This window comes from Notothenia coriiceps, unplaced genomic scaffold (genome assembly GCF_000735185.1).
Source record: "Notothenia coriiceps isolate Sejong01 unplaced genomic scaffold, NC01 NC01_scaffold00010727, whole genome shotgun sequence".
Taxonomy (NCBI): domain Eukaryota; kingdom Metazoa; phylum Chordata; class Actinopteri; order Perciformes; family Nototheniidae; genus Notothenia; species Notothenia coriiceps.
The window spans coordinates 153,438-167,590 of record NW_011343428.1 but is presented as its reverse complement, the minus strand read 5'-3'; the positions used below and the strand labels follow the sequence as shown (position 1 = coordinate 167,590).

The 14,153-nt window shown below is 37.3% G+C and overlaps 2 protein-coding genes across 2 annotated transcripts; one reads left to right on the top strand and one right to left on the bottom strand.

Moving 5' to 3' along the window:
• The first annotated feature begins 111 nt into the window (after positions 1–111).
• Positions 112–4,524, top strand: card19 (caspase recruitment domain family, member 19). Its single transcript, XM_010771927.1, has 6 exons — positions 112–215; positions 684–823; positions 1,630–1,786; positions 1,913–1,975; positions 2,155–2,220; positions 2,388–4,524. The coding sequence occupies exons 1-6, from the start codon at positions 209–211 to the stop codon at positions 2,495–2,497; spliced, it is 543 nt and encodes a 180-aa protein (XP_010770229.1). The 5' UTR covers positions 112–208; the 3' UTR covers positions 2,498–4,524.
• On the bottom strand, positions 4,091–12,242 carry LOC104946160 (ninjurin-1). Its single transcript, XM_010771928.1, has 3 exons — positions 11,986–12,242; positions 6,477–6,714; positions 4,091–5,543 (listed from the first exon to the last, which is right to left on the bottom strand). Exons 1-3 carry the CDS (start codon positions 12,040–12,042, stop codon positions 5,401–5,403), a joined length of 438 nt encoding a protein of 145 aa, XP_010770230.1. The 5' UTR covers positions 12,043–12,242; the 3' UTR covers positions 4,091–5,400.
• Between the last annotated feature and the right edge of the window lie 1,911 nt (positions 12,243–14,153).

The following is a 14,153-nucleotide window of genomic DNA, read 5'->3' as shown; positions in this document are numbered from 1 at the left end:
TTGTCTCGTTTTATTGTAAATACATCTCAGCATTTGTATAAAGTAATGCATTTATTTCGTTAATCTGGGATTTGCCATATCTATTACCATTTCCGGTGAAAAGGAAAGTTTTTGTTTTTCCTTTTTTGAAGACGTTTACGTAAGCCACTCCCTGCCTGCGCGGTGACGTCAGGGGGCGTTCCAAACAAAGGACAGAGGGGACTCCACAATGGGAGGTTTGTGTCTTTCCTTACGAGAAATTAGTTACCCTTATCTTAACAAAGGTTACTGTTTGCATTCTGTTTTGGTTTAATCTCTTCCCATTTGATCCAAAAACACGAACATTATAACAGCGCTAACGACCTCAAAGGTTGCCTTCTTCGCCAATGACAATGTAGCGTTTCAGTCAAGTCCTGTTTCTAAAAAGTTTCTTAACGACACATTTGCACTTAGTAACACGCTTAAATGTTCGATTTGCAAATGTTTAGATAGATTACCAACCATATATGTCTTCTCACACTCTGTCACAGTTACGATTAGAGACTTGAGATCATGTCAAACTTATTTACTGTATTCAGACCTATGCTACCGCAAACGTACTTCTCTTTCCAATGAACCAGCAATCCTGTTGTCAGACAGTGTTTTGAATGTATCGCTGATGTGCCGAGTTATTGTTTTAAACGTCTCTCTTTTAACGCGGACAGACAGTTTCCATGAACAGCTGTTGGCGGACAGCGCCTTCCTCAGAGCTGACCGCAGACTGGACACAGAGCTGCTGGACAAAATCATCCTGCAGCTCAACAGGATCTACCCGCAGATCCTGTCAGACAAGGAGGCCACCAAAGTAAGTTTTCATCACAAAGTTCCTCACTGTCTGGGTCACAAGCAGGCAGAGGTGGAAGAGATGAACACAAAGATGTAGCACAGTGTATAGTTCGTTTTAAGGTGTACTGCAAAGGGAAGCATCCCTGTCGATGTTATACTTTATTTGACTATTATTACTGCTGGTATTTACTGTGCTGGAATCTAGTCTATCATTTTCTGTGACTATTTCATGAGATGTCAATTGTCTACTGTGAATCACATTGGACTGCAATTATTGTATGAAAGGTGCTAAACAATTAAAGACTATTATAATGCATTATATTCTATAAACTTGTAGTAGGTTCTTATGCAGAATGTTATATACAGATATGATTGGTAACTATGGTTGTGGAATAAATCTCAATGTGTTAGAAATTCATTATTTCCCTTTGACGTTGAGTAAAACTATCATGGAAAATAATCAATAATATACTGCAGGAAGGTGCAAATGCCTTAAAAGTATATATTTCAACAAGTACATTAATTGTACTCGCTTATATATTTAAGTTAATGTACTTTATTATGTGACATTACATTAAAAAAAGCACTGTATTTAGAATATGTTGTTGTCAAGCACCTGATAGTCTTGTTACATAGGTACATGAGTATTCTTTCTTTGAACAGAACGCTTCTGATTATGTCTTGCAATTAGCAGTTTATGACAACATGAAAACGTATTGAAATCAAAAAATCCTGGACCTTCCTGTCTGGCATGGGCAAGACGTGTTAGCAAGCATTTCCATATACCATATATAATGATATCCTGTAATAACTGTTGTTATCCAGTTCAGAAACTTGGATGTGTCTACAAGTGTCCGAGTGGGTGAGCTTCTGACCCACCTGCAGGGGAAAGGAGATGAAGCCTGCAGGGAGTTCTACAGAGCTCTTCACCTGCATGTGGAGGAAGTTTACTACAGCTTGCCTACCAGGCTGCGCCTCAGAGGTTAGTCCCCAAGAACAGCGCCTTTATATTATGTAAGCTATTTATTCATTATTTGGATATCACAGAATAGGCTTATTTGTTTGTTTGAGTATATGTTACATTGTATTCTTATCCGCCCTGCTCCAGATTCCTTAGATCCCCTCACAATTCCACGTGTCCAACAACAGAGACATGTTCTAAATGACAGAGGTAAGATGCTAGTTATTTATTCTTTAATGATGGGCAGCAAAATCCTAACATGATCAATGTATATGATAGTCATTGTGATTGAAAAAAAATATGCCATTAGTGTGACGAGTAGTCATTTAATGCTGAGAAGTACACAGATAATTCATTATATTTCTTACGTTATGCTAACCTCTTTCCAGGTCCGGTCTTCTTTCTGGGCTGTTTCAGCGTTGCAGTGGGAATGGCTTTACTTTACTACTACAGTGGTAAGTAACTTTCCAGTTGTTCAACATAACCTTTGCAATGTTAACAATCAGATATTGTCAGTATTATTGGGTATTTATTACCAATTTAAGAACGCATGCTTTGAACATACTACTTCACTTAATGGTGTTCATTCAGTGATACAAAGATGGTGTCTTTTATTCTGTAGAGACAAAAGTGACGGGAGGTAGCCGGGCCCTCGGGATGGCATCTCTGGGTTTGAAACGAAAAGCTCAGGAAGTTCTCATATGGTACACTGAAGAAGGCCTCATGAAGTAAGGGAGGAGGGGGGCGACTCCTTCGCACCAGGTGCTTCAGCAGTTCTGCTCCTATGAATTGCACCAAAGCATAGCACACTATATATTTTCAGGATTTGATACTCATTTTGTACACACTTGTATGAAGTATTCTGGTTGTGGTCTAAAATGAGGAATATGGGGTATTTAGTCCTAGGCATAGAGCTACATTTGGCCCTTTGCTCTGTTTTCCTCACATGTTGTTACCTATTTAAGTTGGCAAATGGGACTGAATACACTCATGGCATGAACACAGGGAAATCAAAAACAAGCTCATTAAAGAAGTTGTTCTCACTACCTTTTTAATGTGGAACAAAATAACTTTTACAAACCAAATAAACAAGAAAAACATAGTATAGTGTCAAAATTAGACATAAATAAATATTTACAATTGGAAGTATGTTATTGACTATAAATTGTCAATTTTCAGCAAAGCTAAATATAGCCTCCAATTAATTGGTGTATTTTGCAGTCCTATAATAACTATCCTTAAATGCAGAAATGATAATTTCGTACTGAGAATATCCTAAAACATTTTTTTTTGTGATGATGAATAACATTGCCAACTGATGTCAAGCATACAACTTAAAAGTTCTCCCCAAATGTATTCAGAAACCAACTCCATGATGCTCAGCATTGGTGGAACAATACTGCCCTCTTGTGGCTAAAAGTGAACTACATCACCAGCAGTGCACACATATGTTGGCTTGTCTTGTTTTCATAATAGCTTCCCGAAAATCTGCTGCTCACATTTAGACAGAAAACGGGATAAGGCGTTTTAACAGCAAGACATTATATTGAGCCGTGTCTGTATAATAACACTTTTAGACGAGTTTTGCAACCACGTGATTCCCTCCGCCAATGAAACACGCTACCACCTCTTCCCATAATGCAGTGCGCATTATGGGAAGAGCTACCCAAAACATAAATAATGTCTAATGAAGAGTCGTAATATAAGTAAGTCGTAATACAAATTAAACAGTAATTGAACTTTTTACGAATGAAATATTCACCATGTGTGTCTAATATATGTGTTTTTGTTTAGTATCCTATTCTGAAGTTACACCGTAATAAAAAGTAGGTTCCGTATGCCCTGGTATATATAGGGCGGAGTTACTTATTCTCTATGTGTTGTATGAAAGGAGAGAAGGTTAGCACTCCCCTCGACAAGGATGGAATTGGCCCTAGTGGCCATCAACACATATACGGTTAAGGCACTGCCACTTACTTCGTGGCATCTATAACCAGATTTTTTGATTAGTATAAATTCGACTTAATCCAACAATTATTTACTATCTCTTAATTTTCTTTTCCCCGTTCAACGTTTAGACCATTTACTCTAAGTTTTACTGCAGGATGTGAACTCTTACAGAAATGCCTTCAGCATTTAGCCTCTGCTGAATACACGAAGGGTTACTGAAACTCCTGTTTTTTCTATCTCATAGAAGGAGCTAATAAACTCAGTTTGTGAGCGTTAAAGTGCATTCAAATTTGTATATAATTCACAGCTATAGATATTGTATTTTATAGATAGAGTGGATATTATATTAATCTCATTGTGCCTTTTGGTTGACTATTTGTCAATAATTTAATAAATTGTATTAATTTACTCTACACAGATAGGTAGAATTAGTTGGTATTTCTCAGGCTGTTTGTAATCCATGACATAGAGAACATACTAGTAACTATCATAATGGTGCTGTGGTACGACTGTCTCCTTATTAATGGTCTCTTGCTGGGGTAGACTTCAGGGTATCAAAAGCCAATACCAAGAAAATCTAAAAATGTTCAATGTGCATGACTTTGTTGTTATTGTACGAATCAATTTTGTATTATTATTCTAAAAGGAAATATTGATAACTGATTTTGGATGTCCATTGCCTGGTGGTTTGTTACATTTTGTGTAATGTGTCACGTACAAAGGCCTTAAATTAGAAGTGCCATCGTTTGAACTGAGACTTTGGTCTTTTATAAAAATGCATGATAAGAATAAACGGGACAAAAAACACATCTTATAATTTCTGAAGTTTTATTTATAAAATGTATTTCAAAAGAAGTCACAGTATACAAGATCATGTGAAGCTTTGGAAATATTTGGTCATTTAAAAAAGTGATTTAAAAAGGCCTAAAAGTAACCACGTCAACTATATACTGCAGTAGTTTAACGTTTTTAACTAATATATACAGGGTCAAACAAAACACACAAGGCTTTCGACAGCACACAAAACAGAGCATGTAAGGTCCACTTCATTTGATTGGTTGAGGTTTATGAAAGTGTAAACTGTTTAAAATGTTCCCCCAAAGTAATAAAGCTTTTATATCATGTAATGCCTCATGAGCAGCATGGTCCATGATTTACTATTAAGGATGTCTTTTGGGTTATGCTATTGTGATTATGTTCTTTTTTCCCTAAGGCCGCAGGCATAAATTGTGGTTTAGACTGACAGATACTGACACATTTCAAAACATTTTACATAGGTAAAGGCAGTCCTTTATCAGCATCGGTAACCTGAGCATGATGAGGTAACAAACTGATTGATGGCCACATGAAATAAATACAGACCGAAAACTTGTCCAAAGTCAGAGGAAGGGAACTCTAACACGCACACACACACAAATATATACACACACACACACACACACACACATACATACATACATACATACATACATACATACATACATACATACATACATACATACATACATACATACATACATACACGCACACCAATTACCAGAGTCTCATGCCTAGGACGTCAACAAAAATGGAAGTGCAATGCCACTTAGTTTGGGGAATAAATATTCTGCATATTTGTGTAAATAATGTGGAGGTCCTTCTTTACTAAGTTGATCAGCAGGCATGTAGAGTCGTGTAAAGGGTGATCAAGAACTCGGGTTGGGCCGCTGTACACCAAAGGCTGTAATGAAGACGTTGACCACGACTATGATAAAGACGAAGGCTGTGGTGGTGTTCTCCAAGATGTTCAGCTTAAAGTGCATGCTTGCATCATTCAGGTTCCACTTAACTGTAAAAAGAAAAAAGGAAAGACATTAGTTTTGCCTAGTCAGGTGAATAATTTGTTTCTTCCTCCATTAGGACATTACATGCTTTGCTGGGTTGAGAATGATTATTTTTTTAGAAAGAGAAGGTCTGTTTTGTTTTTTTAACGACCCTCTCAGATTAGGCAAATCTCCAAGACATGACTTATTTTCCAAAAGTCAAGAGAGCTCTTTAAAACTGTAAACAGCTGACAGCAGAGGCGCTTCTTCCTGTTGTGACTATCTAAACTCAGCGAACAGTATTCTCTGTTAGGATAAGATAAGGAGTCAAAGGAGGAGTGAGCACACTGATATGTATGTGCTCCCAGGGTTATATGCCCAGAGAAGCGTAAATATTATTGTGCTTCTTTCTCTTCGTTGGTAGACCTGTAAAAACTCAACAGCATGAGACATTTCATATCCAATTTAGTCAAAATGGTTTCAGTTGTAGAGAATGATTAGCCGACAAATCCTATCAATGAACAGCAGTTGTTAGTTGTGTTCCCATGTGACAGTGTAGTTACAAATGCACACACATTGTAACAAGTACACGTTTTTTTGACCCGACCCTTGCCTGTAACAGTGGGCTCAAAAAGTCCCATTTGTGACTTAAATGGGTGTGCATGTGTAACTTCAGTATCACATAGCATGGGAGATTTAAGTATTGAGTTTCACAGAGTTGTCTGCCTTGAATTTGTAAACGGATTTTCACAAAAGCAATTCCTTTTGTTACATAACGATTGTTATAATCAAGTCGACACACCTAGCTAATCTGGACAAAGTAAACATGATCTCACATTTACTTTACACAATGTTGCAGTAGAAGACAGAGGACCAACACAATATATTTTATATATTTCAATGATCTCTTTAAATATATAAAAGCCTGGAAAATAAGAAATTGGAGACTCTCAAATCACCTATGAAGATGAGCAGAACTCCCACTATGATTTGTAGGATGAGAGAGATGCTAATGAGAGTGATAAGGGGTGCATAGAAGGTGAAGTCGGGTCCTTGCTCCAACACAGCCTTCAGCTGTGAGGCGTTGGCCATCAGTAGAGCTACATCCAGCATGCTCTCTGCCGCACTCTTCTTATTGGCATAATGGTTCATGTTCAGAGGCCCCTGTGGCGTTCTCCCTTGGCCTCGCAGCGCGACCTAAAGGCAAACATAAACCATGACATCAGTATTGACAGTTAGAAATGTGGTAATTCCATTCCTATATTAATGTCTCAATTATGGTAGATTTCATGAACATAAAATATGTTGTCATCAGGTGTTAGTTATTTACTTTGTGATGTAGCGTCTGAGGTATTTTTATTAAATGTAACCTCACCCCCCCGGTCTAAGCCAAACTCCACCCTCTGCATAAATACAAACAATTCTACTAAGTGGGAAAGAGGCAGAAAAAGGAGAAATGGATTAGAAAGGCTAAATGACAGATAAGTTCAAACAGGTCCACTCTGTCAGCTGAGCAAGGTTGCATATTTGTACATTTGGTAAGAAATGTCAATATTAACCGCAGCATTGGTGAGTTTAATCACAATGGAGTCATATCATTTCCCTTACAGCTTAAACATATGTATGTGTGCACACACTCTTTAAACTTAAGAGATGTGGTCTAACTCACGACACTTCTAAATGAACCCACTCTGTTAGTGTACTGATGTAATAGAAATAAACACATTGAGTATCTTCACTTTCACCACTGTTACTCTAACACTGGAAACAGCCTGCTTTCTTCTCCTGAAATTGTGTAAACAAGGTTTTTAAATGAATGGGACAAAATAACAACGCACTGCTGCAAGCATGATGAGTTTTATATGTGTGGAAAAATGATGTCACCTTCTCAGGAAATACAGTGCTGGAAATGCGGGGGTTCTTTTTCAGCCTAGATTTTCCATTTAGAAATAATTGTGTGAACTCGAACAGTGACCTTTTTATCAAAGCTGACCCGGGATAAGTTTGAAAAATAAGATAATGTTTAAAACTCAACCATGACAATACATTTGATCGCAACTGATCAGCATGACGGCAAAACTATAACCCAGATTTGTGCAATTCCACTAATTTAGTTTTCTATCAAACAAAATTGTGGAAGTGAAAGTGAACAGTGGCTAAATTGAAACAGGAACAACCATGACCCACTGAGCAGGTCACGCAACTGCAATAATGACCTCGATCCGGTTTCAGTAAATACACCATACGTTAAACCACATATGGTACAGTCTGGAAGACCATCACTTGTCCAAGAATCATTTTCCCTACTTTTTGTAGAACAGTAAAGAAATGGGTTACATTTGTCTCTTTGGTGAAATGAGACTGTAATTAATGGTTAACTAAAAACAAAACTATCACATCACAGGAAGCCAGGGTATGTGGTCATGAGTTTAGGTCTGTTCTCAGGGTTTCATCTCGTAGCTCAGAGATTGCAACAATGTCCCCCTTGTGTAAAGGTCGACATTGCCGCACACTGAGGCTCAGCTTAGCGTTCTTATTTCTTCAGGAAACTACCAAGCCAAAGAGGAAAAAGATGCTCTTGTGGTAAACCAGCAGTGTCAGAGTCAATAGCTGTCCCTAGGGCTGCTCGATAATGGCAAAAATCATAATCTCGATTATTTGGGTCAATAATTGATATCACGATTATTAAAAACGATTATCCATTTACTTTGAAAACATCAATTTATTGGAGAAAAAAAATGTGAACCGTATGTTTTTAACAGTTGATTACCCTGAGCTTTAAGTATAATTCAACTGAAAAACCAATTCAAAAAAAAAATTATTTGAAAAAAAAAAAAAAAGTAATAATAAAAAAAGAATACGTTTTATTTCGATTACGTTGTTTTCGTTAATCGTTGCAAGCCATAATCGTCAACAGCCCTAGCTGTCCCCCATTAAATGTAATTGTACTGTTACAGCTTCATTTTCACTTTCTGTCTGACTGAGTATAGCTTCCTATAAATACGGTGCTTTCTAGGGAGGAGAGAGCTTTCTTTAAACGTNCCACACATCACAGATTAATGATGTAATATTTCTGTCTAACAAGCACTTATACAGATAGCTGGCGCAGAGACAGAAAGAACGGGTTTTGATGGGATGAAAGTGATGAAGTAGAGTTGGAAAAGTTGTAGCGAGTACTCAGATTACCATAAGGGGTACGAAAGCGTATGTAACTGTACGTATCTGTTGCGTATGTGTGGGGATAAGAGACGAAGACAGACGCAAGATGGACAGGCATAAATACTGAGAGGAATAGGAGAGGTTTTAGCTTGGCCGAAAGGAAAGACTTAGTAAGGAGAAATGGACCACTGGTCTCCATGGCACCGGACGACTGGTATAAAAGTAAGACTGAGGATAGGAAGGGAAGGAGGAGATGGGGAGGGGGAAGCTTGTGGGCGAGCAGAGGATGTGCACCGCTCGCCCAAGTACCCCGCCAAGCCGATAGGTGATTTGGGTTCAGACGTTGGGGCCCATCGCTCTCGGACCCGGGCCCCGTCTAAAGAGAGGACTGCTCACATCACAGATGAACGAGCCGGGCCTCCAAAACCACAGAGGAGCAAAGAGAGGTGAGAGTATGTGGTTAGGTTCCCGAGCCCGCAGAGTTTTAGATATGAAGCGAAGGCTGGTCTTCAGGGTGACGGGGCAAACTAAACTACAGTTACAAGGTTCAACAGGTGGAGAAGAGGAATCAGAGTGAAGACTTATTTGGGATCTAGCAGTGGAGTAAAGAACAACTGACCTTGTTGCATTTCTCGGCTATAAGTGTACGTTAATGTTTAAGCTTAGACACACTGACGACAGCAAAGGAGCAGTGGTGACCTGGGATGTGCGTGGCCCTGACGTTGCCTGCGTCTTGGTCAAAAAGTTGCATTTGATCACACCGCAAGACTACAGAGCCCATGTGAGGGCTATTTAAAAAAACTAAAATTAATTTCAAGCTTCACGTATTGTTTTAAAATTTCTCATCCACAACAACCAGGCTACAGGCCACCAGTTATACTCTGCCCTGTTATGAGCTTCTCATGTTAAAAGAAGGCTGCTCCATTGTATGATATGGTTATTAAAGGCTATAGTCTCAGGTGCTCCACCATATGAAGAAACTTCAATATAAGCCAGGAGATGGTATATCAGTTTAGTATGCATAACGGGCTAAAAAACCTAGTCCAAGACAAGGAATCAGTGCCGACACCTAAAACCAAAACCTTGTATTTTTTAAATGGATAAGTGGTTTTTTGATGTTTCTTGTAGGGCTGCTCGATAATGGCAAAAATCATAATCTCGATTATTTGGGTCAATAATTGATATCACGATTATTAAAAACGATTATCCATTTACTTTGAAAACATCAATTTATTGGAGAAAAAACATTTGAACAGTATGTTTTTAACAGTTGATTACCCTGAACTTCGTTTTATTTCGATTACGTTGTTTTCGTAATCGTTGCAAGCCATAATCGTAAACAGCCCTAGCTGTCCCCCATTAAATGTAATTGTACTGTTACAGCTTCATTTTCACTTTCTGTCTGACTGAGTATAGCTTCCTATAAATACGGTGCTTTCTAGGGAGGAGAGAGCTTTCTTTAAACGTTGGTTATGATGTGTTCCCTATGTGGTGTGGTTTTTGGGTGGCGGTTTTTATGTTCTCTTCTCAGAGAACCTGGATTCTTGCTGGTTGTGGGTGTGAAGCCTGATACATTATTTTCAATATTGGGTTATACAAGTGACATTTATTAGATTTTTTGTTAACGGCTTGCTGCCCAAAACAAAACATTTAAATTGTAGCACATAAGTTATGGAAGTACAGAACACGCAGATGTTTTCAACATCAATTAACGATTCAATGATTGTTTTTTGGATTATCTATTGGTTAGTCTATTACATGTTCCTATAGCTGCTCATGATGACATCATCTAAAGCTTTTTCGGAAAGCCAAATATATTACAATTAAAAAGAGAAAAAATGAAAAGACAAGTTAATAGAAATTGATGATAATAACTTGAACAATCGAACAATAATAAAAAAAGAATTAGGCTGGATCAATTGTTTTCTGTAATTGATTTCCAGTAGACGCATATGATGACTTCGACCACTTCCCATTAACAGTTTTGAATACATTAACGGATTAAATTATATTATTATATAGTCATAGATGACTTGTTACGCATTGAGGTTATTATTAGTTATACATGGTACCAGTGGAAGAAAACATTAATATTCTTTAATTGAGTTAAAGTTACAACACTGTAAATATACTAAATTGAAAGTAAAAGTAAAGCATTGAGAGTGGCACTAAAGTAAAAGTATTTAGGTACGATTAGAAAACTATATTTAAAGTAATTAGGACTAAAAGTACTCATAGCAGAAAAAACAAAAAATATTTTAAAGCAGCAAATCTTCAAATTTAAGAAGCTGGAACTGTGAAACATTTTTTGAACCAAAAATGTCTTAGCAAAACGACTGCCCATCAATTTTCTGTTAACTCATTCATGCTTTTTGTTACTTAAATATAACTTTGGATGGTTCAATATACGAATAATCATATTTTAAAGGTTTTTCCTAAGTATTGTGTGTCAGAATCTGAATGTATAAAGTATCTAATAGATAACTCTGTAAAATATATGTAGTGGAGTAAAAAGTACAAAATGTGCTTCCAAATGTACAAAAACTACAGTAGTATAGTAGTATAGAGTAGTAGTATATAATACAAATACTCGAAAGGATGATGAAAAATGACAGTAGCTCAAATGTGTACTTAAGTAGGCTACAGTAGGCTACTACAGAATAAATGTAATTATTTACTTTCCACCACTACACAGTACCATTTATATAAAGGGGAGCCAGTGTAGACCCTGTGACAGTCAGACTAATAACACACACATATTTATTGTTTAAGAGAGCAGATGTAAGTTTGCTTTTACATTCCTGAATGTGACCAGGTTTTAACAAGCACAGTTTAAAGCTATTTAGCGTTAGGTCCGATCAGATCATATCCCTGGTACACCTGGAGGTGGATTCCTTTACAGAGCAATGCTTGTTGGATCTAACTTACAGCCACCACATGGTCTGCTGTGTCATCATTAAGTGTAAACTGAGCCCCGAGGATGAGAACAGGGCAACAAAGGCAAACTCAGCTCACAACACAAACACACGTTATCTGTTGAATAGAAACTAATGCTAATCTGCTAACCGGTCACATTGGCTTAATGACCTCAAAGCCAAACACGGAGTGACACTTTAACAATGGTCAAAAAACAAACACCGTTAGGATGCGTGGGAAACAACAGTAGACAATAGATATCCGCTGTACCCGATCAATATATCTTACTTGTGACTGTTTTTGAGAGGATTTTACCCCGTCTGAGCAGCCCTGGATGTTAGGGGACGCTTTACATTACGCTGTCTTTTGTCACTAACACCGGTATTAACTTACCTCCGCCTCTCCATTTCGGTCGGCATCACCGTTCATTTCAAAGCTGTCCGTAGCCATCTTCTTGATAACTCTACCCAGAATAGCTTGGTTTGTACTGAGAGTAGGGTAAGGGTTCAAGGGAGACGGTGGTCCAGCCGGCGGGTACAGACTCTATAAAGGCTAGCGTGACGACAAGAGGGCAGAAAAACTCCAGGCTACCGCCCCTCCTACACGGGGGAGCCCGTCCTCAGAGAGTGGGCTGTTAGTGTAAACACGGCAGGTTGCTCACTGGAATTTATGGGGGTATTTCCCACAGTTGAAGTGGAAACATAATTTCTTCAGAAAAGCAGCGTTTAGGACTGTAACGTTATTTAGCCCTGTGGACAGACTGTGAAGGCAAGATTGTATTGCCACCCTGTGTATTAATGTGATATTGCATGCTCAACTCTTTGGATGTCCTGGCGATGCAATGAACCAAAGGGTGCTGTATTTTGTCCTAATTTAAGCCAATTCAAACTTGTTCAAGGAAAACATGAATTTGATATACTGAAAAACTAGATTTTGTTTCAGAGCTTTCTAAAACACCTTCTACATAAGTGACACCATATGCTAATTAAAGCTTTTGATTTTCTTTGGTGATGGATTTTACAAGTTATAAATAAATAAATACATTATTGAAACTTGTTAATTGGCTAATTAACCGATTCCAGTAGGGGCCCTGGGGTTTCATTTGTATTCCCCTCCTTCCCTTTTTCTGTGCATATTATACTTATAAAATAAAATGTTCAAGTTGAACACAACAAGATAATACAAAAGAACAGAAGTTGCCATATTTGCTTAATTTTCCATCTAGACTTGAGTGCCACCTACATGTATACTTTTTAGTGTAAAAAGTGAATTATATAATTAATTACAACTTTGGGAAAAGTGTAAAATCATTATCATTGAATACTAGCATAATAATGATGACAACTCAAAGTACTTCTACTTGAAAACCAGGAGGTATTTATAGGGATTAAGCAATCATACCATATCAATTAATTCAGTTTTAACCTGCATGGTAGTGTTATTATATTGATCCTATACTCAATTATTTTTGTCTTTTCCCCCACAAGTCAGATCCTGTAAGTGTGTATCTATTTTAAGAATAGTTGGCAAAGTAAGATGAGCAACATAGTGAGAGTCTTAACTGAAAGTCTTATCCAATGAAACACATGCAGTCATGTGTGTCTTCAGGAAACAAGACAATGAATGGGATGGCCATACACTTTTGTTTGCCACATTCAAGGCTTCACATTGTAAACCGCCCCCCAAACATTGACCGCACCCACCAACTGGTTCCTATTATTTCCTCTGTTTCCCTGGTGACCAGGGCAGGTTTGACTGAATGATTGACCCCATAAAATGTAAAAATGTTCCTTTAAGTCGATTGTTGTTAAGAAAGAATAACATAATTTAGACCTTAAGTGAATATTTGTACCTATCCATTTATGTTCTTAGTATATTGTTTCCCTTTAAATGTTCTAACTCTTTGGTAAGTTTAAGAACTCCCTCACTTTATCACCCCTTTCCAAATATTTTTCAAAGATTAGAAAATAATATTATTTTGTTAATTACTTATTGGTATTTTGAAAGGCCAATGGAAAAAGTATTTTTACATTCGTTTTCATTAATGCTTTAAAATGTTGTTTTATTGGCAGACACTCATGTTAGTTTGGGTTTTGTTGTTTGTATTGCATGTTTAAATGGTTTACATTGTTTAATCTTCATGTAACTATAGCATCTCAACATGGTGAAAATGCCAACGCCCGAAATTACTTAAACCCCAAATCAATTGTTGACATTAAAACACAATATAGCTGAGACCCTAGCCTGTCATTAGCTGGTAATAATATTCTATCATATATTTTGCCAGAGAAATACAGTTGGTGAAAAGTGTGCCAACTAACCCTGGTCTCACCTAGGCTGTAGTATAATAGGCTAATATAATAGCATGACATACTGAATACACTTATAATATAATAGTACAACAAGTATATAAAAAGCAATTTTAAAACAATATTTTAATTATAAAATAATTCAGATAAAACCAAGGTGAAACAATGTGCCTATGCTGTGTTTCTAAATAGAATTTTAGAAAGCACTTTATTTAATTACTAGCGTATGTTATGTGTCATGTTATGTGTGTC

What these genes read in the sequence shown, in the direction of transcription:
- card19 (XM_010771927.1), top strand. An exon ending in ACATGTTCTAAATGACAGAG is followed by an intron (nt 1,976 to 2,154) that starts GTAAGATGCTAG and finishes ACCTCTTTCCAG; the next exon opens with GTCCGGTCTTCTTTCTGGGC. An exon ending in TTTACTTTACTACTACAGTG is followed by an intron (nt 2,221 to 2,387) that starts GTAAGTAACTTT and finishes TTTATTCTGTAG; the next exon opens with AGACAAAAGTGACGGGAGGT.
- LOC104946160 (XM_010771928.1), bottom strand. Translation starts at nt 12,042, where the DNA reads ATGGCTACGGACAGCTTTGAAATGAACGGTGATGCCGACCGAAATGGA. An exon ending in ACCGAAATGGAGAGGCGGAG is followed by an intron (nt 6,715 to 11,985) that starts GTAAGTTAATAC and finishes GTTTGCCTTTAG; the next exon opens with GTCGCGCTGCGAGGCCAAGG. An exon ending in AGTTCTGCTCATCTTCATAG is followed by an intron (nt 5,544 to 6,476) that starts GTGATTTGAGAG and finishes TTCTTTTTACAG; the next exon opens with TTAAGTGGAACCTGAATGAT.